The sequence below is a fragment of the Engystomops pustulosus genome, chromosome 9 (genome assembly GCF_040894005.1).
Source record: "Engystomops pustulosus chromosome 9, aEngPut4.maternal, whole genome shotgun sequence".
Classification (NCBI taxonomy): Eukaryota; Metazoa; Chordata; class Amphibia; order Anura; family Leptodactylidae; genus Engystomops; species Engystomops pustulosus.
This window is the reverse complement of record NC_092419.1, coordinates 6,921,479-6,945,636: the sequence shown is the minus strand read 5'-3', so window position 1 is coordinate 6,945,636 and position 24,158 is coordinate 6,921,479. Positions and strand designations below refer to the sequence as shown.

The following is a 24,158-nucleotide window of genomic DNA, read 5'->3' as shown; positions in this document are numbered from 1 at the left end:
TCTAAGATCAAGATTTCACTGTAGCGCCCCCCCCCCCCCCAACAATGGCATCCACAGGGGTTGTGAGATGTACATATTCTCACTAGAGCTGGAGATTTTTAATCCAGTTTGAGTGTTGTACTCTTTTTAATACAGGCGGTCCGCTACTTAACACTCGACTTACATACGACCCCTAGTTACAAACGGACCTCTGGATATTGGTAATTTATTGTACTTTAGTCCTAGGCTACAATGATCAGCTGAAATTGTTATCAAATGTGTCTGTAATGAAGATTTATTGTTAATATTGATTCTTATGACAACCCAACATTTTTAAAATCAAATTATCACAGAGACCAAAAAAAGTTTTTTGGCTGGGATTACAATGATAAAATATATAGTTCTGACTTGCATACAAATTCAACTTAAGAACAAACCTAAAGACCCTATCTTGTATGTAACCCGGGGACTGCCTGTACATACTACAATAAAGGTTATATTTTATCTTAGACCACAGGTGGCACTCAGAGCCCTTTCTGTGGGCACCCAGGTCTTCGCCCCAACACAGAGTTTGCCAGATAGGACTCAGGGCTTTCTCCTGTGATCCAATACAGCCCAGAAAGTGCCATGGTCAGTGCTATTTTAAAGCGACATCCTTGGCTGCCAGAACTACAGGAGGAGCGAGAAGGTGTGGATAGAGATGGATTGTCATTGGAGATCCTGCTGTGGGCCCCCTGATTCTTCCTCTTCAGGGGACCCTGGAGGGAAGCTACAATCCAAATTTCTCCATCTTTCTATTGTATTGGTGAATTCAGGACACCAATACGATTAAAACCTGTGATACAGCAATAAGTTCCAGCTTAAATTGTCATATTGGCACTTTGCGACATATAAGTAGGTTTTGGTTGTAGCTTGGACACTCTGTCTCCAAAAGGTTCCCCATCGCTGTCTTAGACTAATGGGTTTCAGTGTTTTCTCTAATTGACCTTTTTTTGTAAATATAGATCAGTAATTCTCCACACTCTCTGATACTACTGGGGGAATGACGGGAAGCAAACTGGACCTGCTGCTCCATCCATTAGCCAGACCCCTGTTCTCCTGATCGCTTCAGATCCCCTCCTTGTGGTAACAGGATGGGGGTCACTTGCATAGTTGGTACAAACACGTTTAAAGGGCTCTAAATATTTATATGTTCTTAAGGTTACAAGTGACCAGCGAGTGTGAATTGCAGCTTTGACTGCTCCCTGCTCTCTCATAGCTAATGCGTATACATTGAGGCAGTCAAATCCCCTGCTGCACCAGCAAAACAATGTTGACCATTAAAGATGTATTGGCACAGGGCGTGTAAACGGAAATTTACCATCAAAATCCACCATGGGCACTTATTTATAGATCCAGGCACAGTGACTGTGGTATTCTTTTTATGTTTGTTATCCATGGTCTCCTTCCTTCTAAAAAAATCACCTTTTTAAATTATGCAAATGAACCAGAAGGGCTCTTGGGGGTTGTTACCAGAGCCACTCCCTGCTATACCTTCACAGGCTGTTACTGTGTGCTGAAACTGCCTCTGCTGCTGTTAGATTACATCACAGAGGTAGGAGGAAATGCTAAGGGAGCAGGGTGAGCAAGCTGCAGCATAGAGGGGCTCTGGTAACGCCCCTAGAGCCCTTCAGGCTCATTAGCATAATTGTAAAAGTTGATTTTAGAATGAAGGAGGCCATGGATATAAGAAGGTACCACAGTCCCGATGCCTGTATATATGAGTAATGCCCCTGGTTTATCATGAAGGATTTTCTTGGTAGGTTTCCTTCAATGAAGTTTTATCAGACGCATCCTCAGTCACATTCGATGGGGGTAGAATTTACCTGACCCCTGCCCTGATCTGACCCCCGAGGTGTGAGGCAGCTGCAGTAATCACAATGCACTGTACTTGTCATTGTCTTTGCTATAAAGCCCGTATAAAGTTTTTTTTTGTTAGAGTGTAAGCTCAAAGGGGCAGGGAGACGGTGAGGAAAATGTGTGTAATGAGATACATCGGATCTGTATCTAAAGTTATATAAGGTATTTGCATTGACTGTTTAGGGTTTGTGTGTGGAGTTAGAGTTTAGTTTTATCCCTTCTAGGACGGGGTCATTGTTACCAACCAAATGCTACAGATAAATAAAACAATTCTCTGCTGAGTCGTCTGGTCTCATTTACTGGAAATGTAAAAACCTTAGACGTCAATGCAAAAGATTTCTATATTACTGTATAGACATCTCCTCTAGATAGACGGCCTAAAGTCTTTTCCAAACCAGGACAATTTATAACACATTAAACGTGAAGTGTATAAAAAAATATCTTATTATTAATAACAACAATAATAATAATTTATATATTTTTTTTAATTATTGAAGTACACACTTTCCACATTTTATAAAAATTTCCAATGCCCCCTCCCCCCCCCCCCCCCGTGATGCAGGATTGTGCGGCGTTGTACATGACTATGAACAATTGCCTCAAACAAATCAATAAAAGCCCGACCCTCGCAGAGCCTATTAAAACTGTTAATAATAATCTTTATTTATATAGCGCCATCAGGTTCCGTAGTGCTTCACAGATTGTCCATTTCAACCAATCAGAGCTCGGCTTAAGTTTTACAAACAGCTGTGGGAAGATGAAGGCTGAGCTCTGATTGGTTGCAATGGGTAACTAGAACAGTCCTGCTCTCAGACACTTCTGATAGTTTTAAACACATTTGGGGAGATTTATTTATCAATCACATATCCATAATAATAATAATAATAATAATTCTGCTAAAGGAAATTAACAAGAACAAAGTAGCGGGAACCAAAAAGGTTTAGACTGCAATTTAAAAAAAACACCAAAACACTTTTATTGTGGCCTGAGTATTGTACTGAGAAACGGGTAAAAGTTTAGATTTTGGGCTTTAAAGGGGTTGGCCAATAATCCCAAACTTTTAAAGATGATCTGTCGGGACAATTTCAGACACTAAACCACCCACAGGCCCTTATGGACCGGAGGTATAGTGTCCCAAATTTCCCCTAAAAGTCCCTATGTATAAAGATAAAAAGAAGTGTTTGCCTTGATCCAGTCCTGTGCAGGACGAGACGGTTCGGATGCGCGTCATCTGACTCCTCTCTAGGTAAATATGAGTTCTGGTTCTTCTTTTAATTTTTGTTTTTTTTTAATCACAGTGGGAATTGGTACAGACTTTATAGGACGCTCAGGCCTAAACCCCCCAAGCGAGTCTACTGTGACTTAACTCGCATCATGGTCTTACTCAGAATATCCGGCCCGAACGCTTGTGAGTTAGTCGCGTCAGACTCGCTCAGGAGTTGTCACCCTAAACCACCGGTCCATAAGGACCTGTGGATGGTTTAGTGTCTCAATCGCCCTGACGGGTTCCCTCTAAAGGAAATCTACCAGAAAAATCGAGCAGGATAAACCAGGGACACTTACTCATAGATCCAAGGAGTGTGACCATGACTTACTTTATTCTAAAATTAACTTTTACTATGATGCTGATGAGCCAGAAGGGCTTTGCTCCCCCCTCCCCCCTCCATAGAGAGCTGAGCAGACGCGCCACAAGTCGGGGCAAGAATAGGACCTGCTGTAACGTATGCGGAGCGGTCGCCTGACGCAGACACATTGCAGTGACACGTAATGTGCTAACTCCATAGTGTCTGTATACAGTGCACAGTCTATGGCTGCTATGTCTCTGCTCACGGCCATGATGTGCGGACGTCTGAATGGTCCCGAACTGATAGAGAACGTATATGGTATAACTTTTCATTACGCAAGCAATGTCCATTATTAGGTGACAATGTGCAACCCCTTTAACTCCTTATGGACAAACCACCCTATAAAGCCTCAGTCTGGACTCTCGAGTTCCCAATTCTGTCACTTTGCTTCAATGATGCCGGTGTAGTCCACACCAGCTTCATTGCACGTGCGCCGGACCTGCAGGGTGAAGCTGAGGTTTACAAGATCTGCTTCACTGGATACCTGCGCGGACACGGAGAAGTTATAAGGGTTTGGTTACTTTATTGCTGACACAGACATTGACCTGAGATAAAGTTTCCTGCCTTGCTTTGTCATGTACAGGCGGTCCCCTACTTAAGAACACCCAACTTACAGATGACCCCTAGTTAAAGACGGACCCCTCTGTGACCTCTGGTGACCTCTCTGGATGTTACTATAGCCCCAGGCTGCACTGATCAGCTGTAAGGTGTCTGTAATGAAGCTTTATTCATAATCTTTGGTCCCATTACAGCTAAATTTTTGAAAATCCAATTGTCACTGGTGCAAAAAAAATTTTGTCTGGATCTACAATTATGAAATATACAGTTCCGACTTACATACAAATTCAACTTAAGAACAAACCTATGGAACATATCTTATACGTAACCCGGGGACTGCCTGTACATTCCAAAAAACAAAACAAAACAGAGGATCCTAGATATTAACCCTTTAATGATTTCTTCACAGCTCAGTGAAAGGGCTAGAGAGAGGAAGGTGCCGGCATCTCGGATCAGTCGCATTGCAAACTTTGGGGGTAACTTTTATTAATTGCTCTTTCTTACTTTCATATTAATTTATGGGGTTTTTTTTTTGAGATTTTGTGATTTTTGAAGATGTTGACTAATTATTTCGCCCTGCACGTCAGGCCTGGCTGTGAGTCTGGGGATCGGAGCACTGACAGAAGCGGCTAAACAGTCTCTGAACAGAGAGAAGAAGTCGGGAGGTGAGCGATGAGCGGCTGGGCCCACGTATTCTCTCATTATAGGGATCAGGATTCCTAATGGTTCTAGCAGGGAAATCTACTATCAAAATCTAATGTGATCAATCAGGGACGTTACTCCTAGACCCAGGCACCGGGACTGTGGTATCTTATTATATCTGTTATCCACGGCCTCCTTCCTTCCTGAAAATCAACTTTTATAATGATGGTAATGAGCCAGATGCACTCTGGGGGGCGTTACTAGTACCTTCCATGCTTCAGCTTCACAGACTGTTGGAAGGGGAAAGTGCTCCTCCATAGTGTAACAGCCTGTGAAGCTACAGCACGAAGGGGCTCTTTTAACGCCTCAGCGTCCTTCTGGCTGACTCATTAGCATAATTTAAAGAGTTGATTTTTAGAAGGAAGGAGGCAATGGATAACAAATATACTGTAAGAAGGTTACCGCAGTCACGGGTCTATGAATAATGTCCCTGGTTTCTCATGATTGGATTTGATGGTGGATTTCCTGTAAGAAAGCTGATGACCCTCCGCAACTTCTACTGACCTTCAACCTTTGACCTTGCTTCTTTTGTGAAACAACCACCATCGGTCTGATGTGACAAGTGGCCTCTGACAGGAGATGTGCGTGATGGGCTCTTTAGGGTTTACATTGTTGCAGAAAGTTTCTGCAGCAATTCTAGAGATGCTTCAGGGAAATATGCAGGGGCAGATCTTTCCGATATCTTAAAGGAAATCTATCATTTGTTTTCATCCATTATGAACCAAACAGACCTTGAGAATGCTGTAGTTACACTGATGCAAAAACATATCTTGTTTAATCCCTGTGCTGAGTGGTTTTGCTGAAAAAGCAATTATATAAGTATGATAATGAGGCTCTGATGCTCCTGTGGCTGCTCGGCGCTTCTCCTCTTACCGCTGCTCCTGAGAATGATGTAATCATTGTGTTGTCCCTGACAGGCAGAAGTAATCAATTACTGTACTAGATGATGTATGAGTCATCTAGCCCAGGTTCATTAGTCCTGTCTGGACAGTTCAAGGAGCTCCGTGTAATGTGTTTATGAACAGCAGCCGCATGCAACCCAGCTTTCCCAAGATCTGGAATTATATATGATTACATTATATTATTATTATGTATCGTATCTGGGATCAGAAATCTGATATTCATCACTAATCTTCAACCAGGGCCATAAAACTCCTATCATAATGAGTCTGCCTGGAACATATGCTGATGACAAAAGCCTAATACACTACACCGCGTTTGTTGCAGTGTGTAATGGTAACTGTCATGGATGATAATTTTTTCTGGTCAGGTTCTAACTCCTGGACCCCCAGCAATCCGAAGAACAGGGGTCTCGTTCTCACTAATGCAGTGTAAGGACGAGCATGTGTCCTGCTCCCTTCAGTAAAATTGGAGTTTTGTAAATTGCAGTACTGTACTGATGCTCCCATTCACTGTCTATGTGAGTGCTGGAGGTACAGAGCGCTGTGCTCTGCAATATCCTACACTCCCAAGCTGTTGAATTTTGGAGCAGCTCAACCTGACGCTCCATCCGTTGTTCGGCTGGAGGTCCCGTTCACGTTGTATGTGGTCCCCGCAGTTGGACCTCACCAATCACCATGTTATCCTGTGCATAGAGGAAATTTCCTGCTTTATTTTCATTGTCCTGTCTGAGACCATGGATCCTGGCGTAAACCTAAAACTTTATCTAATACATCTATGGCATGTATTTTTCAAGCTCCGACTTTACAGATTGCACTTGTTTTCCTATTAATTTTCCAGACCTGACCGTCCTGGAAGCAAACTCCTTCATGAGCGAAGCCAATGCCGAGCGAATCGTGGACACGTTGTGTAAAGTGCGAGGGGCTGCGCTGAAGATCGGCCAGATGCTGAGTATACAAGGTAAATGCATGCTTCACACTGGTCCATAATACAGAGTAGATGCACTACAGTCAAGTTATACAAAATGTAAAGTAGTCCTCCCCCCCACTAGGGGGCGAACTACTGCAGATGGGTTACAGTTCAGCACAAACTGCATGAATTAATATATAGCGAGCCCTTGTATCATAAGCATTTAAAGGGATGTTATTATTGATGGAAAAATTCATAAAAAAGCTGAAGTCCTATAGATTATAGTGTAGAGGATCATGTGCATGAGCAGATGTCTCTATGTGGTTTGCCCTTGTCATAAATCATTGAATGGGGCAACCAGGTCATCAGCCACTCCTATAGATATGTTGTAGATGCTCATTTAAAAGGGGTTAGGTGGAATTTACTATGTATCCCCTATTTCTATTCTCAAGAACATGGATTCTATGAAACCACATCTGCGGTTCAGACAGAAGTGAAGAATCCTCTGGACTTTCCACTGCCTTAGCAATGTCCGATCTATAGGATAGGCCATCCATATATTAAGGCTGTAACACCCACAATCTGGAGCCAGTTTGAGGCGCCATGATCACTCCATCCATTGGGATACATAGAAATACAATGTATTACAAAGTTGCTTTTAGATTTCCTCCACTTGGCGTCTTGAGCTCCGAAATACTATTTTTGACAGCCGTGTCCTTTTAATTTTTAATATCTGAAGGATTTCATCCCTGCATTATTTATTTGGTTGTTTGCAGACGCTGTAACCTATAGATTTTTTTGTCTTATTACAGATAATAGCTTCCTTAGTCCTCAGCTGCAGAAGATCTTTGAGCGGGTGAGACAGAGCGCAGACTTTATGCCTTCCTGGCAGATGACGGTGAGGAGCGTCGTGTCTTTCTTGCCTGTGTCTGGTGGCAATTCAGTGGGATGGTAAATATGGAAACTTTTATTTTTGTCTGCAGAAAGTGCTGGAGGAAGAGCTGGGCCCAGGCTGGAGGGAGAAGTTGTCCTATTTTGAAGATAAACCTTTTGCAGCCGCCTCTATTGGCCAGGTACATCTTGCCAGGCTGCATGACGGCCGCGAGGTGGCGATGAAGATCCAGGTGCGTTGCTATGCCTTTATTGCTTTCACCTTATCTAAAGGGAACCTGTCATCAGGACTTCACACTTGCACCTTATTGCAGGTTCCCATTGGCTGTTTAATGCTAATTAGAAAGCTTATTTCATAATGAACATTCTCCGTTCCAATCATATAAAAGTATATAGACGTCTTGCCGGCAAAGAGGATGGAGTCATAGGGGTGTCCGTGTGACGCCACTGCTTTACTGTGTTGGCCAACAGTGATTTGCAAGTGATTTGAGTCGGCTCACGTCTTCATGGGGGAGAGGTAGGTAGGCCGTGGTGACGCAGGGACTTGAAGCCTCACACAGACTCCCCCATGACCGTTTAATACTAATTTCCAATAACCATCCATAATAAAACATTTTTAGTTCCATTCAAACAGCCTGTGGGAACCTGTCATTAGGTCAAAATGGGAAATCCTGATGACAGGTTGCCTTTAACTGTGATATTTGGGGTTTATAATACACTTAAAAAAATTTAAGATCTGAAGCAATTAAATGACGTAATTTAATTGCTTTGGATTACGGTGCAGACACAAACTTTTGCAATGCTAAACTTGAACTCTGACCCATCCCTTCCACTATTGCAGCAAAATTGCAGCGTTAAACGCATGATCTGGTTTCTGATGCTTGCACTATTACCGTTGTGGAAAGCTTACGCAGGCACCCCATGAGCTGGCACCCCATGAGCTGGCACCCCATGAGCTGGCACCCCATGAGCTGGCACCCCATGAGCTGGCACCCCATGAGCTGGCACCCCATGAGCTATGCGCACACGATAATCCTGCAGCCGTTCCACAAGCGTAAGAAACCACAGTCTGTTTCTGATGTGTACAATGCCACGGTTTTGCCGCAGCAGGAGGTGTAGTTCAACTTTTGCATTTTGCAAATTTTGATTTCGACTCCGACATCCACAGGAATAAGTGATGTGTTACTTTACTGCAAATTGAAACTAATGCATTTCCTCCTCGGATATTTTCTGCAATGTGTGTAATGAGCTGACATTAATCCCATGCATTATTGTACTAATGTATGATGCTGCGGATTTAGCACTTTGCACATATTACAAATTACCTGCAGATTTGCACATACTCATTGGCTGCATTTGAATTGCTTTGTGAAGGCCATAGAAGTTCCCTCAGACTTGGTTGGAAACGCTCATTTAAGCCAAAGTCTCATCTGAATGACCAGTTCTACATTGATTAGAGATCCACAATGAGGATTTAAACAAAACCTATTGAGGATATTATCTTTAGCTCATTGTCGATGCAATAAAAAGCGCAGTACGCTGTGTCTTACACAATTCTTTCTTTACCCAGTATCCTGGAATTGCTCAAAGCATCAAGAGCGACGTGGAGAATCTTCTGTCCATTCTGAAACTGAGTGTCGTTCTTCCAGACGGTAAGACGTCTACCGGATGTGTGTGTTACGTGTTTATCCTCCGTTACTCCTTCTAGTAACCTTTATAGTGTGTGGGGGAGGGGGGGGGGTGCAACATTGAAAAGTTTAATCAACCTTAATTATAATTAATAATTATTAAATTGTACATGAAAAAAGAGATCGGCTCTTGTAAAGGTGGAAAGTATTTTATTTTTTACAGGTTTGTTCCCTGAAAACAGTGTCCAAGTCCTCCAGAAGGAGCTGGCGTGGGAATGTGATTATTTACGTGAAGCCGACTGCGCCAAGACATTCAGGTAGGACAGCAGTGGTTGCATGTAAGTGATAACCAGCTGATCGGTGGCGGTCCCGCTACTGGCACTCGCACAGATCACGAGAACATGGCGATCATGGGTCCAGTTCTCGCTTATTGGTGGACCCTTTCTTGTCCCGCTGCTCCGTTCAATGGTATGTGAGTGTCAGAAATTGCCAGGCCCAGCACTCCATTTCTGACACTCCCATATACTGTCTTGAGTTATGGAGATAGGTGGGCGCTGTGCTTGGCCGCTTCTAACACTCCTATTCTGTTCCATGGAGCTGCAGGACGCATGCACAACCCATTGGTAATAATGGGACCCCCTAAAGAGTGTACAGGCCAATGGGGGTGAACCTATGGCACGGGTGCCAGAGGTGACAATCTGAGCCCTCTCTGTGACTGCCTAGGCTGTTGCACCAGCACACAGTGCACCTTACAGGACTCCGGGTCTCCTCCTGCAGTCCCATGCAACTCGGAACTTGCTTTCTACAATCCGATTTTAAAGGGACACATCCTAGGTTGCCTGGGACTGCAGGAGGAACAATTGAGTGTAGAGAGGGCTGGATTAACATTGGATGAGAGGTTAGCAGTAAGTTCCTGCAGTGCTGGTACGTGTTGTTTGGGAACTTGTGTACTGCCCAGGAGTGCACAGAGAAGACGCAGGATAGACCCTGTGTGGTAGCCACTGAGGGCTTATGTTTCCTTTGTGACTTACAGGAATCTCCTGAGCGACGATCCCTTCTTCATAGTTCCACAAGTGATTGATGATCTCACTACCAAGAGAGTCCTGACTATGGAGCTGGTGTCTGGCGTTCCCCTCGACCAATGTGAGGAGATGGACCAGGAAACCCGCAACAAGGTCAGAAAAAGAATATGTGGGTCTATGATTAGAATTTGGTTATTAGACATATTATTCTATGTCTGAACTATAATTCACCTATCTAAATCATGATGGGCGGTATAGCGTCGCAGCGGTATAGCGGCGGTGCGTCGCAGCGGTATAGCGTCGCAGCGGCGCTGCGGTATAGCGCCGCTGCGGTATAGCGGCGGCGCGCCGCTGCGGTATAGCGGCGGCGCGCTGCTGCGGTATAGCGGCGGCGCATGGTTTGTTTCCATCCAATGCAGGTTGAGCTTTGATTACACAGTGAGCTGACTGCTCCTTTCAGCTCAGAAATCCACTTTAAAGCTCTAATTACTAGGGCTAATAACGCTTTAGAAGGCTTTGATGGTACTTCTTACATTAAATGTTTTTTTTAGATCATTTCGTGATTCTGTGAAGTTTGATTGTTCTGACCATGCTGCGCTCTGCATACATAATCATACATCGCTTGCAATCTCTCATTGCTCTTGGCCGTCCTTATGGCATCTGCCGCTGTGTGTCTTCTTTGCTCTCTGTCGCGATCAATGAGGACAGAGGGCAAAGGACAGACACAGTTGCCATAAGGACGGCCAAGAGCAATGAGAGATTGCAAGCGGTGTATGTATATGTATGCAGAGTGCAGCATGGACAGAACAGGGAAAAGCTGAAGAGGAAAAGGAGTAGAATAACTCATACTCTCCTGATGCAGCTCCTCCTATTCAGCCGAGTTCAGACACGTAAACAGAAAATCACGGAGGGTCTACACATAGTACAAAACAAGTATCTGGGATGCTGAATCACTTGATGAACATTTAAGGGATTATCCTAAACGCTGTAAAGGTACACGGGAAACTTATGTAAAAGAGTGGCCAACCCCTTCAAGAAAGCGGAAACAAAAAGTTTTGGTTCTTACAAAATGGACATGGAAGAAAAACTTATTGAATCTTAGCATTTGCATTACTTTACATGTTTGACTACCACTTCATTTATATGGGGACCTGTGTTAGTTGGCAGGATATTGAGTAAATCAGTCCTTCTATTTCTGTATGTAATGGGGCTCCCACTCCTATCATGTCCTTGTCTACAGGAGCCCGGGTTCCTTTAGCTGTATGGCACATAGACAAGCACGGTGGCTCAGTGGTTAGCATTGCAGCTGTGCAGCACGGTGGCTCAGTGGTTAGCATTACAGCCTTGGAGCGTTGGGGTCCTGGATTCAAGTCCCATTGTCAAACAACAAGAGATTGTATGTTCTCTTGGTGCATGGTGTGCATGGGTTTCCTCAGATTTCCTCCCACACTCCAAAACATACTGGTAGGCCCCATTGGGGAAAGGGACTGATCTGGCAAACTCTGTGCAGCGCCGCGTAATCTGTATGCGCTATATAAATGAAGAATTGTTAATAATAACACGTCACAGGGATTCGGCTTCTCTGCTGCACTGGGAATGGCTTGCTGTTTAGTTATATCCATGCACTGTGGATGATTCTCCGCTTTCATCCGTTTTTCTGCGTTTCAGATCTCCTACAACATCCTCCGCCTCTGCCTGCAGGAGGTATTTCAATTCCGCTTCATGCAGACTGATCCCAACTGGTCCAACTTTTTTTACGATGCTGATATGGGCAAGGTAAGAAGGACCAGCAGTGGCAAGCCGTGGTAGATTCTAGGTGTTTTGATTAAAAAAATTTACAGCCAAAAAGATTTTTCAGATTTCTTATTTACCTGGATTGCTTTTGAATTACTTTATGATTTTACAGCATTTGTATATTTGTATTGCTTCACACATTTAAAGAAGTACTAAAAAGAATTAAAAAAAAAAAAAATTCTCTATACTTCTCACTGTCGGCCACAAGAGGGCGCTTCAGCAAGTTGTTTGACTAATAAATTCAGTTCTCATTTTTTTGATGGGGTTTTCCCACAAAACAAGTTGGGCCCTAACTCGCTCATCAGGGGGGTCTCTGTAATGATACCCCCACAGATCACAAGTACCAGGGGTTGGACCCTGGTCGCTCCCCGTGATGCAGCCGGTCGTGCATGGTTGGGCTGCCCCATTCATCTCTATGGAGCTGAATAGAAATGAATGGGGCAGCATTTAAATGAACTGACAGCAATTACTTTATTATTATGGCGTCACATTCCCTTTATCAGATATTTTGTCAAATTTATTTCTATTTTGTTCTCCTGCATCGTCAAAGGGAGGGGGGGCACATACTTTTTTTTTTTTTTTTAAAGTTGTTTTTACCCTATATTAGATCTGATTGGCTCCATAGTAACAGACTACAAGTCCTGGATGTAGTCCCCTCCTACAGTCCTAATATTCTTTGCTTTTTAGCATTGACCAGGGAAAGATCTTTGGTTGTTGGTTGAAAAGGCGCATTAGTAAATCTCAGCGTTCATGTGACCTAACGGATATAGAAGGATAGCATTGTCAGCTCATCTTGATTAAAGAGCTGACTTGTTGGCCCAAATCCTCCCGACCGGTTCCCTTTTGGCCCAAATCCTCCCGACCGGTTCCCTTTTGGCCCAAATCCTCCCGACCGGTTCCCTTTTGGCCCAAATCCTCCCGACCGGTTCCCTTTTGGCCCAAATCCTCCCGACCGGTTCCCTTTTGGCCCAAATCCTCCCGACCGGTTCCCTTTTGGCCCAAATCCTCCCGACCGGTTCCCTTTTGGCCCAAATCCTCCCGACCGGTTCCCTTTTGGCCCAAATCCTCCCGACCGGTTCCCTTTTGGCCCAAATCCTCCCGACCGGTTCCCTTTTGGCCCAAATCCTCCCGACCGGTTCCCTTTTGGCCCAAATCCTCCCGACCGGTTCCCTTTTGGCCCAAATCCTCCCGACCGGTTCCCTTTTGGCCCAAATCCTCCCGACCGGTTCCCTTTTGGCCCAAATCCTCCCGACCGGTTCCCTTTTGGCCCAAATCCTCCCGACCGGTTCCCTTTTGGCCCAAATCCTCCCGACCGGTTCCCTTTTGGCCCAAATCCTCCCGACCGGTTCCCTTTTGGCCCAAATCCTCCCGACCGGTTCCCTTTTGGCCCAAATCCTCCCGACCGGTTCCCTTTTGGCCCAAATCCTCCCGACCGGTTCCCTTTTGGCCCAAATCCTCCCGACCGGTTCCCTTTTGGCCCAAATCCTCCCGACCGGTTCCCTTTTGGCCCAAATCCTCCCGACCGGTTCCCTTTTGGCCCAAATCCTCCCGACCGGTTCCCTTTTGGCCCAAATCCTCCCGACCGGTTCCCTTTTGGCCCAAATCCTCCCGACCGGTTCCCTTTTGGCCCAAATCCTCCCGACCGGTTCCCTTTTGGCCCAAATCCTCCCGACCGGTTCCCTTTTGGCCCAAATCCTCCCGACCGGTTCCCTTTTGGCCCAAATCCTCCCGACCGGTTCCCTTTTGGCCCAAATCCTCCCGACCGGTTCACTATTAGGATGCATTTGCACCCCAGATAGTTGGCTGTTGTATCCAGGAATTAATAGAGGAACGCTCTTCTCCATAGGTTATGTTGTTGGACTTTGGTGCCAGTCGGGGATTTGATGAGAAATTTACGGATGATTATATTGAGGTGAGTTTTATATGTCTGGATACAGATAACTTTCCAGAGTCTCTCTCCTTTGCGGGGTTAATGATGTTTTGGTGACTTCCCCGTCTTCTGTCCATTGCAGGTGGTAAAAGCCGCAGCAGAAGGAGACAGGGGGCGAGTTCTAGAGAAATCCAAAGACCTGAAATTTCTCACTGGATTTGAAACGAAGGTAAATTATGGCTGATGTATATGTATGTATGTATGTATGTATACACTATAGGAGTAGAATGATGGAGGGATACAATGTAACTTTTTTACTCCTTTAGTGCATTGGAAACAATCCCATATTATAATCAGTAATTTTAGTGCTACAAGAAAATTGGCGATTTGTGTCGCTCCACATTTTTATATCAGCGGACGCCGGGCGCCACCATCTCAGGTGGCCAATCACCGCCTTTCCCGTAACATTAACTGATGGCGGCCTTAGTGTCACAGAGACTCATAGGCCGGCCATGGATAGAGATCTCTAATAGCGATAGCAGGGGTAGTCCTTATATACAGCATTAGCCGCTCCGACCACAGAGACCCGCCACAACCCCAAGAATGGGGGTCTTGTTCCTCCCTGATGACTGGTCGGTCATTCATTCATTCATCCATCCATCCATCCATTCATTCTCTATAGAACTGCTGGAGATGGCCGAGTCCTGTACTTGGTCATCTCTGGAAGTCCAATCCATCAACCTGCTGCCCCATTCATTAACGGGAATGATCGGCGGGGTCTAAACCTACTGGACACCCACCTCTCAACATGTCATAGATCGTTCATAGTTGCAACAAACCTTTGAAGGTCATCTACCACCAGGATCAAGGACTGTAAACCCAGCACACTGACATACTGGTGAGTTCACTCTCTGGCAGGATCTGCTTTTCTTTTAGCTTCTTATGCCCTGTTTTTTTTTTTTACAAAAAAAGGGCTTTTAAAATTATGCAAATGAGCCTGAGAGGCTGAGAACCTGGAGCCCCTCAGGCTCATTTGCATATTTTTCAAAATCTTTTTTTTTTTCTAAAAAACAAACGCATAAGAAGCTTAAAGAAGAGGGGATCCTGCCAGAGGGGGCGCAAACCAGTTGTCAGTGTGCTTGGTTTACAATCCTTTATCCTGGTGGTAGATTTGATTTAAAGGTCCCATATACTCATAAGAGAACAATCTACTGGTTGTGACCGGACCATCTTTTGTGTATGGGTGACCCAATTTTTTTTTTTTTTTTTCCCCAATATTTTGTTTGATTCCACTATGAACTGGGGGGAGGATGCTGCTGCCCGCATGGTCTTACCCCTGACACTGGGTCTCCTTTTAGTAAGATTTTGTCTCGCACTCCCTGTGTAGTGGTCGATATCTTACTCGTTCCCCCCCCCCGTGCATCTTGTCTGCTGCCTCTTTCTGGTGTAATAAAATCTTGTGAATGAAGCGGAACAAATCATTTTCACGCGGCTTTAGTCCAACATTATATAAAGACTCCCAGATCCCAGAGGGGGGTCGGGATTTACCCCTAGGAACCTGTCTGCTGGCACGGGTTACCCATGACCATGCCAGGATATGCTGTATCCATCCTGTATCGGACCTCTGGGGTGGACGGGGCCCGGCCTGAGGGTTTCTCGCTCCGTCGTCCAGGATTCGGATGGTTGTGGCCATTCTTGTTTCTGGGATATTGATGGTAAAATGGCTTTTAGCAGTAATGACAATGCAGACAGCAGCCTCCTAATGTCTCATCACATCGCTCTCCTACCTATTGTGCTGCGCTCCGCTAATTATCCCCAGAGATGAAAGCTTCAGTTCCTGGAATTTCAATGAGATAAGACGGGTACATTCTGCTGAAATGAATATATCAAAGTAAAAATCCAGGGATACTTAAAGAAAATCTACCCTCAAAATCAAGATGCGTAGATCCAGGCACCTAAATCGTGATAATCTTCTTATAATTGGCCTCATTCCTTCTAAAATCAACCTTTACAATTATGCTAATGAGCCTGAAGGGCCCCTGAGGGCAGTACGAGTGCCCCTTTGTGCAGTAGATTCACAGGCTGTTATGTTCTGCCGATGCAGTGACAGTGTAACAACCTGTGAAGCTTCACCCTGGAGTGCTCTGGTAACACCTACAGAGCCCTTCAGTCCCATTAGCATAATTTTAAAGTTGATTTTAGAATGAAGGAGGCCATGGATAACAAATATAAGAAGATACCACAGTCTCGGTGCCTGGATCTATAAGTAATGTCCCTGGTTTATCAGGATGGATTTTCATGGTTGATTTCTTTTAAAGGGAACCCGTCAGGGGGTTGTATATCTGATATACAGGACTGTATCATTATTGCAGTCCCTTGCGTTACTCAGAAATGGGTCTTACAATCCTGGAGACAATTGATCCGTAATAAATCATGGGGTGGAGGGCGGCTATGCCCTTGGGTTTACATTCACTGACAGCAAGCAGATTTCTGCAATACAAGGAGGAATAGGATCACGCAGAGATTTACCATACGCTGGCGTTTGATGGAACCTCGCCCCTCCGGATATATCCCGAAGCTCCTGACGTAGATGGAGGGCAGGCTGTGCAGCGTACATGACTTATTAACCCATGAGTGTTCAGCTTGAAGGATCGCAGGCTATAGCCAATAGCCTGGGAGGTGACTTAAAGGGGAAAATCGTCACAATTCTGGGGCTTTACAAGACATTGCAACTATTTTAGGGCTGATAAATGCCCCACACGGAGAATATAAAACCGTAACATGGTCCGTGCGCTCCCCTCTGCACCTTGCCTCTTGCCGGGCCGCCCCTGGTACACACGAGGCTCTTGGCGGAGGGACAGGAATGTGATGTGTTTGGGGCTTAAGGAAGTTTTACTGAATGTTTTTGCTGAGCTGCGGGGTTTAGTATGTGGGGCTGTTACTGCTCTTTTAAAGGGGCCACTGCTGATATTTTTAGGGCTCAACTTTTTTGTGTTGTTGTAATAAAATGTTCTGATCAGCTCCGGGGGAGAGGCACATGATGGGGAACCACACAAAGATGCGCATCAGAGACCCTGCGGAGAGTCCGCACGTGATGGTGCATATTTTACAGGACGGTCATTTCTGCAGACGAGTCCTCCAGATAAACCCTGTGACTGGATATCAAGATGATGGTCCCCCCCTTAAGAGGAAATCTACCAGCAAAATCCTGATAAACCTGGAACACTTACTCATCGATCCAGGCTGTAGGAATCTTCTTATATCTGTTATTCATGGACTCCCCCCCCCCCCCCCTCTGAAATCAACTTTTAATATTATGCTAATGAGCCAGAAGGGCTCCTGGGGGTGTTACCAGAGCTTCACAGGCTGTTACACTGTGCAGAAGCACTTCCTTACCTCACTGTGTGCTGAAACCTTTTCTCTTCTGCAGTGAGATTGCAACTTGCAGAGGGAAGGAGACAGTAGAACAGCACAAAGGCTTCTGGGGCATTAGCATAATTTAGTTGATTTTAGAAGGAATGAGGTCGTGCACTACAAGCCTAATGAGCGTGACTGGGTATGGGTGTGTTACAGAAACCCTCTGCTTCAAAAGCTGTTACACTGCAGCAGCACGTCTAAGTCTCTCCCTCCTCCATGCACTTCCTCCAATCTCGGAAGCGAGAGTAGTCCTCCAATGCTTTTTTCCCCCAAATATAGCGCCACACCTGACCATGGTTATTTCCGGTATTGCATCTTGTCTGTATAGAGATGAAGGCTGCTTGGTTGCGATTCCACACACACTACCCATGGTCATCCCCTTTAAGGGTTCTATGTACAGAACATCCCTGGTATAAGCAGAGGGATGGCCGCCTGCCCGTGCTGAATGGCCAGAAGTATTGTCCGTGCCCGGTGACGGTGTATACAGCGCTGTACATCCAGTCCCTGCACCACCCTGAGGGTACACAACGTCCACACAGCTGAGTGTTCAGACACCGCGCCGGACATTGCTGTGTTATGTTTTCATTGTTGTACGCTCAAGGCGCTCGCGTTTCCCGGGGACCATTGTGAGTTTTTTGGGGGATTTGATCGGAACGTCTCTTTTAAAGTGATGACCTGGTAGATTGTAGCTTATAGTCCTGAGCTGAGCGTCACTGGATTACATGTCATCTGTGGATCACTCGCATATTCAGCGGTGGACGCTCCGTCTACGTCTCATCCCCCTCCCCAGGCTTTATCCCTGTGCGTTGCAGATATTGCTTACGGCTCATGGAGTGTGTAGGGGGGTCAGAAGTCTAGAATCAGAACATCACCGAGGATCCTGATCCGTATCACCCCCTGTATCAGGGGTTCTAAGTGACCCTGCTCCTAAGTTTAAGACCCTGCTCCCAGTTTCTCCATATTCATGTGAACATGAGCAGAGAAGAATCACTTTTTGCCTGAAATGAGTCACTTTAGGGTCTGGAGGGACATCCCCGCAGCTTGGTCTCTGCGGTGCTTCTCCTATCAAGATCCCATCGGGCTTTTGGTTCTGTGACGCACAGAATCTGAGATGCAGGGAATGGGTAGGAGCTGGATCTTTATCTGCCGCTTACATTTCCAACTCTGTCTCCTTGTATCTGTAACTCACAGAACTGGAGATTCTTATCCTTAAAAGTAAATCTCCCGTCAAAATCCGTCACGAAAAACCAGGGACATTACTCATAGATCCGGGCACCGTGACTGTGGGGATCTGCTTATATTTGGTATCCAAAGTCTTCCTTCTAAAATCAACTTTTAAAATGATGCTCTGGGGGGAGGGGGTGGGTGGGGGTGTTACCAGAGGCCTCTGTGCTGTAGCTTCACAGGCTGTTACCGTCTCTGCTCCCTCTGCCTGATGTAATCTCACTGCACACAGTGGGAGGGGTGGGGGTCTTCATGCACAGTGTAACTGCCTGTGAAGATGCAGCTCAGTGTAACAGCTCTGGTAGCTCCCCAGGAACCCCTGAGGCTCATAAGCATTATTATAAAAGTTAATGTTAGAAGGCAGGAAGGAGGCCGTGGATAACACATATAAGAAGATACCGCAGTCCCGGTGCCCGGATCTATGTAATTTCCCTGGATTATCCGGATGGATTTCCCTTAATATGACACCCAAAGTTTGGTTCTGGGTGCACAGAAAGATCCCTTTCCTGATGCACGGGGTGGGACACTGTTGCAGCCGGTGATTGGATATAAGAGGGAGTTTCTTATGACCGTCCCAGGAGGAGCCTATAGGAAGAGGACCGGTTTGGTGATTTGAGTTGCAGGCAGTCCCCAGGTTACATACAACATAGGTTCCGTAGGTTTGTTCTTAAGTTGAATTTGTATGTAAGTGGAAACTGTATATTTTATAATTGTAGTTCTAGACAATTTATTTTTTTGCCCCAGTGACAATTGGGAGTTTCAAAAATTTTTGCTGTAATGGGACCAAGGATTATGAATAAATCTTCATTACAGACACCTTACAGCTGATCAGTGCAGCCTGGGGCTATAGTAACATCCAGAGAGGTCACAGGGGGCAGAGGGGTCCGACTGTAACTAGGGGTCGTCTGTAACTAGGGGGCCCGTCTGTAACTTGGGGTCCGTCTGTAACTAGGGGGACTGCCTGTAATTTTTTTAAAAAAAATATTTTTTTGGAATTTTCCTAACTGGATACCACTCCATGATTTATTCTCCAAAAAGAGTGGAAAAAGGATTTTCTCCCTTTTAGCTTTCCTATGGATTTCTTGTGTAACGGAGGGGGGTGGGGGAGCGCGGTTGGACCGATGATCTACCCCGTCCCCATTCATGGATTTGCCTCTAGTACAGGAAGCTGTCGGCTCTTCTGTCCCAGAAATGTAGGTTTTTTTTTTTTTTTTTACAGCTTAACCACTTCCTTTATAGCAGAATTTTCCAGCTTCTCTCTTGGCAATGTCTGTGTGTCGGCCTCACGTCACTGGCTGATTCCCCCCCCCCCCACACACATGGCTCACATGGGCCCCCGCCTGGCACACATGGGCCCCCGCCTGGCACACATGGGCCCCCGCCTGGCACACATGGGCCCCCGCCTGGCACACATGGGCCCCCGCCTGGCACACATGGGCCCCCGCCTGGCTCACATGGGCCCCCGCCTGGCACACATGGGCCCCCGCCTGGCACACATGGGCCCCCGCCTGGCACACATGGGCCCCCGCCTGGCTCACATGGGCCCCCGCCTGGCACACATGGGCCCCCGCCTGGCTCACATGGGCCCCCGCCTGGCTCACATGGGCCCCCGCCTGGCACACATGGGCCCCCGCCTGGCACACATGGGCCCCCGCCTGGCACACATGGGCCCCCGCCTGGCACACATGGGCCCCCGCCTGGCACACATGGGCCCCCGCCTGGCACACATGGGCCCCCGCCTGGCACACATGGGCCCCCGCCTGGCTCACATGGCCGTCGTCTTGGGTGTGAGACAAGTATTAGAATTGTGGGTGAGTTGGGTTTTGTTCTGTGGCCCGGAGGTGCTAGTTGACTATTGGGCTTTGCCCATTTGGTGGCATCAGATTTTCTTGACCGTTGTGTTTTATGTTCTTCATCAGGTGTTTGAAGAGGCTCACATAGACGCCGTGATGATTCTCGGAGAAGCTTTTGCCGCAGAGAAGCCGTTCAATTTCGGCACCCAAAACACCACAAAAAGGATCCATGACCTTATCCCTGTCATGCTAAAACATAGACTCGCCCCTCCGCCCGAGGAGACCTACTCCCTGCACCGCAAGATGGCCGGCTCTTTCCTTATCTGTGCCAAACTTAGGGCGGTCATCCCTTGTAAAGACCTCTTCGATGGCACGTACCGCCAATACTGGGCACAACGAGGGCGAGAGGAGCCCAAGCCAACAGCCGATTAATCCAGTCCCATCATTGTTACTTTTAGATTTTTTTTATTTTTAGCCTTTTATTACCCATCGACTGGTAAAGTCAATGTCATTTCACTGCTCATACGTATGTTATTCAGTGACCCGCCAGTTTTGTGGCTTAAATGATGAGGGCGATTGTGGTTTTTGTAATGTGTGTGGGTTTATTTTATTATTTTTTTGGATTATTGTGGTCTATAGTGGAGTTTGCCCATTGATAGGGGAGGATTAAAGATCTGCTCTCCGTGGGGTCCATCCTACTTAGGGAGGTTCCCTCCTGGGAATCGACCTCTTTCTCTGATCCGTATCTTGAGCCGTTCAGATGAGACAATCCTGTTTTTTTTACATTTTTATTCTTTGGGCTCCTTGGTCTGTGTCGTTGGCCCTCGTCTCTCGAAAAACTTGTCCAAAATCGTGGATTGACTTTCATTGACTTGTCATTGGGAACGTTTTAATTAATCGCTTAATCCGCTCTTCAGTGTCTTTTGAAGCTGCCTCCTTGTCCGGGGAGATAGGATTCCCTGTGAAATTTTTTTTTCCCCTGTTGACGGGAAGAATTTGGGAACAATGTAAAATAGGTCACCGGGTCCAGGCACCGAGAGGTCTCCAGAAATCCAGATCACAGCTTCTGTTTCTTTAGCCAGAATATACGATGAAGATTAAGGAAAGTAAATGGATTGTGTGGGGCTCCTCCCTGTCGGAGATTGATGCCACGCTGGCGCTGCGGACCTCTCATCACCCACGTCCTCAGCTGCTGGTGCCGCCCCTGGTTGGCATTGTGCAAAGCTTCTTCTAGTACCGTCAAAGGACCGCTAATCCCTGGCCGGGTTTATAGGAAACTCACAAAAATATGTACACACATTCTCAGAAATGAACATATTTAAGATATAGACTCTACATGCAGAATTCTTTTGGAACTGTTGAACCTGTCTGGAGGCAATGTGGAACGTTACCTTCGCCCACACATCCTTATAGACTAGTGGTTTAGTGTCCCAAATCGCAGTCTATTTATTCTCTCCGTAACACAATAGAATTATACTCGCCTTGGTCCAGAGCTCTCGCCACCTAGGCGTTGAGTCAATGAAGCCGACGTAGTACCTACAGCACGTAAAGTCTGATTGTACTATGTTGGCTTCAATGACTAAACGTGTCCCAAATTGTAGTCTGTCTATTCTCTACCTAACACAATAGAATTATACTTGGCTTGGTCTTAAGCTCTCGCCACCTAGACGGTGAGTCAATGAAGCCGACGTAGTACCTACAGCGCATAAAGTCTGTCTGTACTATGTTGCCTTCATTAACTAAACATAAGGGCACAGAGAGTACCAGAGATGGCTCTGATGATCCTTAATAGACTGATCTCTAGGTAACAGGAAAATTTGGGTTACAAAGTAACAGGTTTACAGCGGAGCTTTAGCTGGGTAAGTGGCCCAAATCCACCTGACAGGTTCCCTTTAAAACAACTCCAGCTATGGGAACAAAATTTGAGTATATATTTGGAATAAGTTATCATACTGGTAACTTACAGCGTCACATCTTCCAGTCTCCTAAAATTTACCCCTCTGTTGTCCCATTTCACAACCGTAGCGTGGGGGTCTGTGAGTTACATTACGAGCCAAGATCCAGGAATATTGGACAATTTCTTCAGGTTTTACTTGTATTTTAAGTTTCTTGTTTGTCCTTGCTGCCATTTGTGGTTCAGATAACCGCACATCTTCACGTGGAATTAGGATTGTCTTCACCAAAGGAGGTCACATGTTGTGTGGAATGTGAATGTACATCTATTAAATAATTTATACAGACGGCCATCTTTTGTTTTTTTTGTTTTTTATGTTTAGATAGTGAGAGGGTTGTTCAGCTAGAAACTGTTTGCAAAAAGAGAATTTTCTCTGTTGTAATTCCTCGTATCACCAGATCACAGCCACCGTTGCGGAGGTGTGAATGAGCCCTTAGGAGGGAAATTATTTTCCCGCCTGAAACACCTCTAAGGTAAAATAATGGATGCCTATAATCCCATGAGGAACCCTCCTTAATTATACTCGGGATAACAAAATAAAACAAAGTATTTCACAGATATAATTCAACCCTGGTGTATTCCATAGCTCCCAACCGTCCCGGATTTTGAGTGCTCTCTCGGATGGTTGGGACAATGTCCCGTGCTGTCCCTCACTGCCCCAGGTTCTCCCACCTCCTGGTCCACGCCCCGATACACTAGAGATGCAGAGTAGCCGCCAAGAGGCGGGATCAGGGCCTGCTGCCTCCACCCATCTCTGCTATGCTCTATCGAAGAAATGTGTGGAGATGGCTCCGCCCCTGTGATCTCACAGCTTCGGGGAGAAGAGGAAACAGGACTGTGGAGGAACGCCGCAAAAGTAAGTAGCACTTTTTTTTTTTTTTTTTTTTTTTTAAATACCCAACAACAGGGGAGGATGGGACTGAGGGGAGATGGAGGAGGACGGGAGACCACTATATGAGAGGGGAGATGGAGGAGGACGGGAGCCCACTATATGAGAGAGGAGATGGAGGAGGACGGGAGCCCACTATATGAGAGGGGAGATGGAGGAGGACGGGAGGCCACTATATGAGAGAGGAGATGGAGGAGGACGGGAGCCCACTATATGAGAGGGGAGATGGAGGAGGACGGGAGGCCACTATATGAGAGGAGATGGAGGAGGACAGGAGGCCACTATATGAGAGGAGATGGAGGAGGACAGGAGGCCACTATATGAGAGGAGAGATGGAGGAGGACAGGAGGTCACTATATGAGAGGGGAGATGGAGGAGGACAGGAGGTCACTATATGAGAGGAGATGGAGGAGGCCACTATATGAGAGGAGATGGAGGAGGACAGGAGGCCACTATATGAGAGGAGATGGAGGAGGACAGGAGGCCACTATATGAGAGGGGAGATGGAGGAGGACGGGAGGCCACTATATGAGGGGAGATGGAGGAGGACAGGAGGACACTATATGAGAGGAGATGGAGGAGGACAGGAGGCCACTATATGAGAGGGGAGATGGAGGAGGACAGGAGGTCACTATATGAGAGGAGATGGAGGAGGCCACTATATGAGAGGAGATGGAGGAGGACAGGAGGCCACTATATGAGAGGAGATGGAGGAGGACAGGAGGCCACTATATGAGGGGAGATGGAGGAGGACGGGAGGCCACTATATGAGAGGGGAGATGGAGGAGGACGGGAGGACACTATATGAGAGGAGATGGAGGAGGACAGGAGGCCACTATATGAGAGGGGAGATGGAGGAGGACAGGAGGCTACTATATGAGAGGAGATGGAGGAGGACAGGAGGCTACTATATGAGAGGAGATGGAGGAGGACAGGAGGCCACTATATGAGAGGAGATGGAGGAGGACAGGAGGCCACTATATGAGGGGAGATGGAGGAGGACAGGAGGCCACTATATGAGAGGAGATGGAGGAGGACAGGAGGCCACTATATGAGAGGAGATGGAGGAGGACAGGAGGCCACTATATGAGAGGAGATGGAGGA

At 46.3% G+C, this 24,158-nt stretch overlaps 1 protein-coding gene across 3 annotated transcripts in view; it reads left to right on the top strand.

The window, feature by feature from the left end:
* The window catches only part of LOC140076864 (atypical kinase COQ8B, mitochondrial-like), a 47,435-nt gene extending 24,978 nt beyond the window's left edge, over positions 1-22,457 (top strand). For all 3 annotated transcript variants that reach the window (XM_072123621.1, XM_072123620.1, XM_072123622.1), the window contains exons 5-16: positions 4,471-4,537; positions 4,649-4,726; positions 6,504-6,623; positions 7,385-7,470; positions 7,556-7,696; positions 9,034-9,115; positions 9,315-9,408; positions 10,125-10,266; positions 11,782-11,889; positions 13,754-13,819; positions 13,920-14,006; positions 20,338-22,457. In XM_072123621.1, the coding sequence (XP_071979722.1) occupies positions 4,471-4,537; positions 4,649-4,726; positions 6,504-6,623; positions 7,385-7,470; positions 7,556-7,696; positions 9,034-9,115; positions 9,315-9,408; positions 10,125-10,266; positions 11,782-11,889; positions 13,754-13,819; positions 13,920-14,006; positions 20,338-20,643 (1,377 nt within the window). In that variant the 3' untranslated portion in view covers positions 20,644-22,457. The remainder of the gene's footprint in view (positions 1-4,470; positions 4,538-4,648; positions 4,727-6,503; positions 6,624-7,384; positions 7,471-7,555; positions 7,697-9,033; positions 9,116-9,314; positions 9,409-10,124; positions 10,267-11,781; positions 11,890-13,753; positions 13,820-13,919; positions 14,007-20,337) is intronic.
* The last annotated feature ends 1,701 nt before the right edge of the window (positions 22,458-24,158 follow it).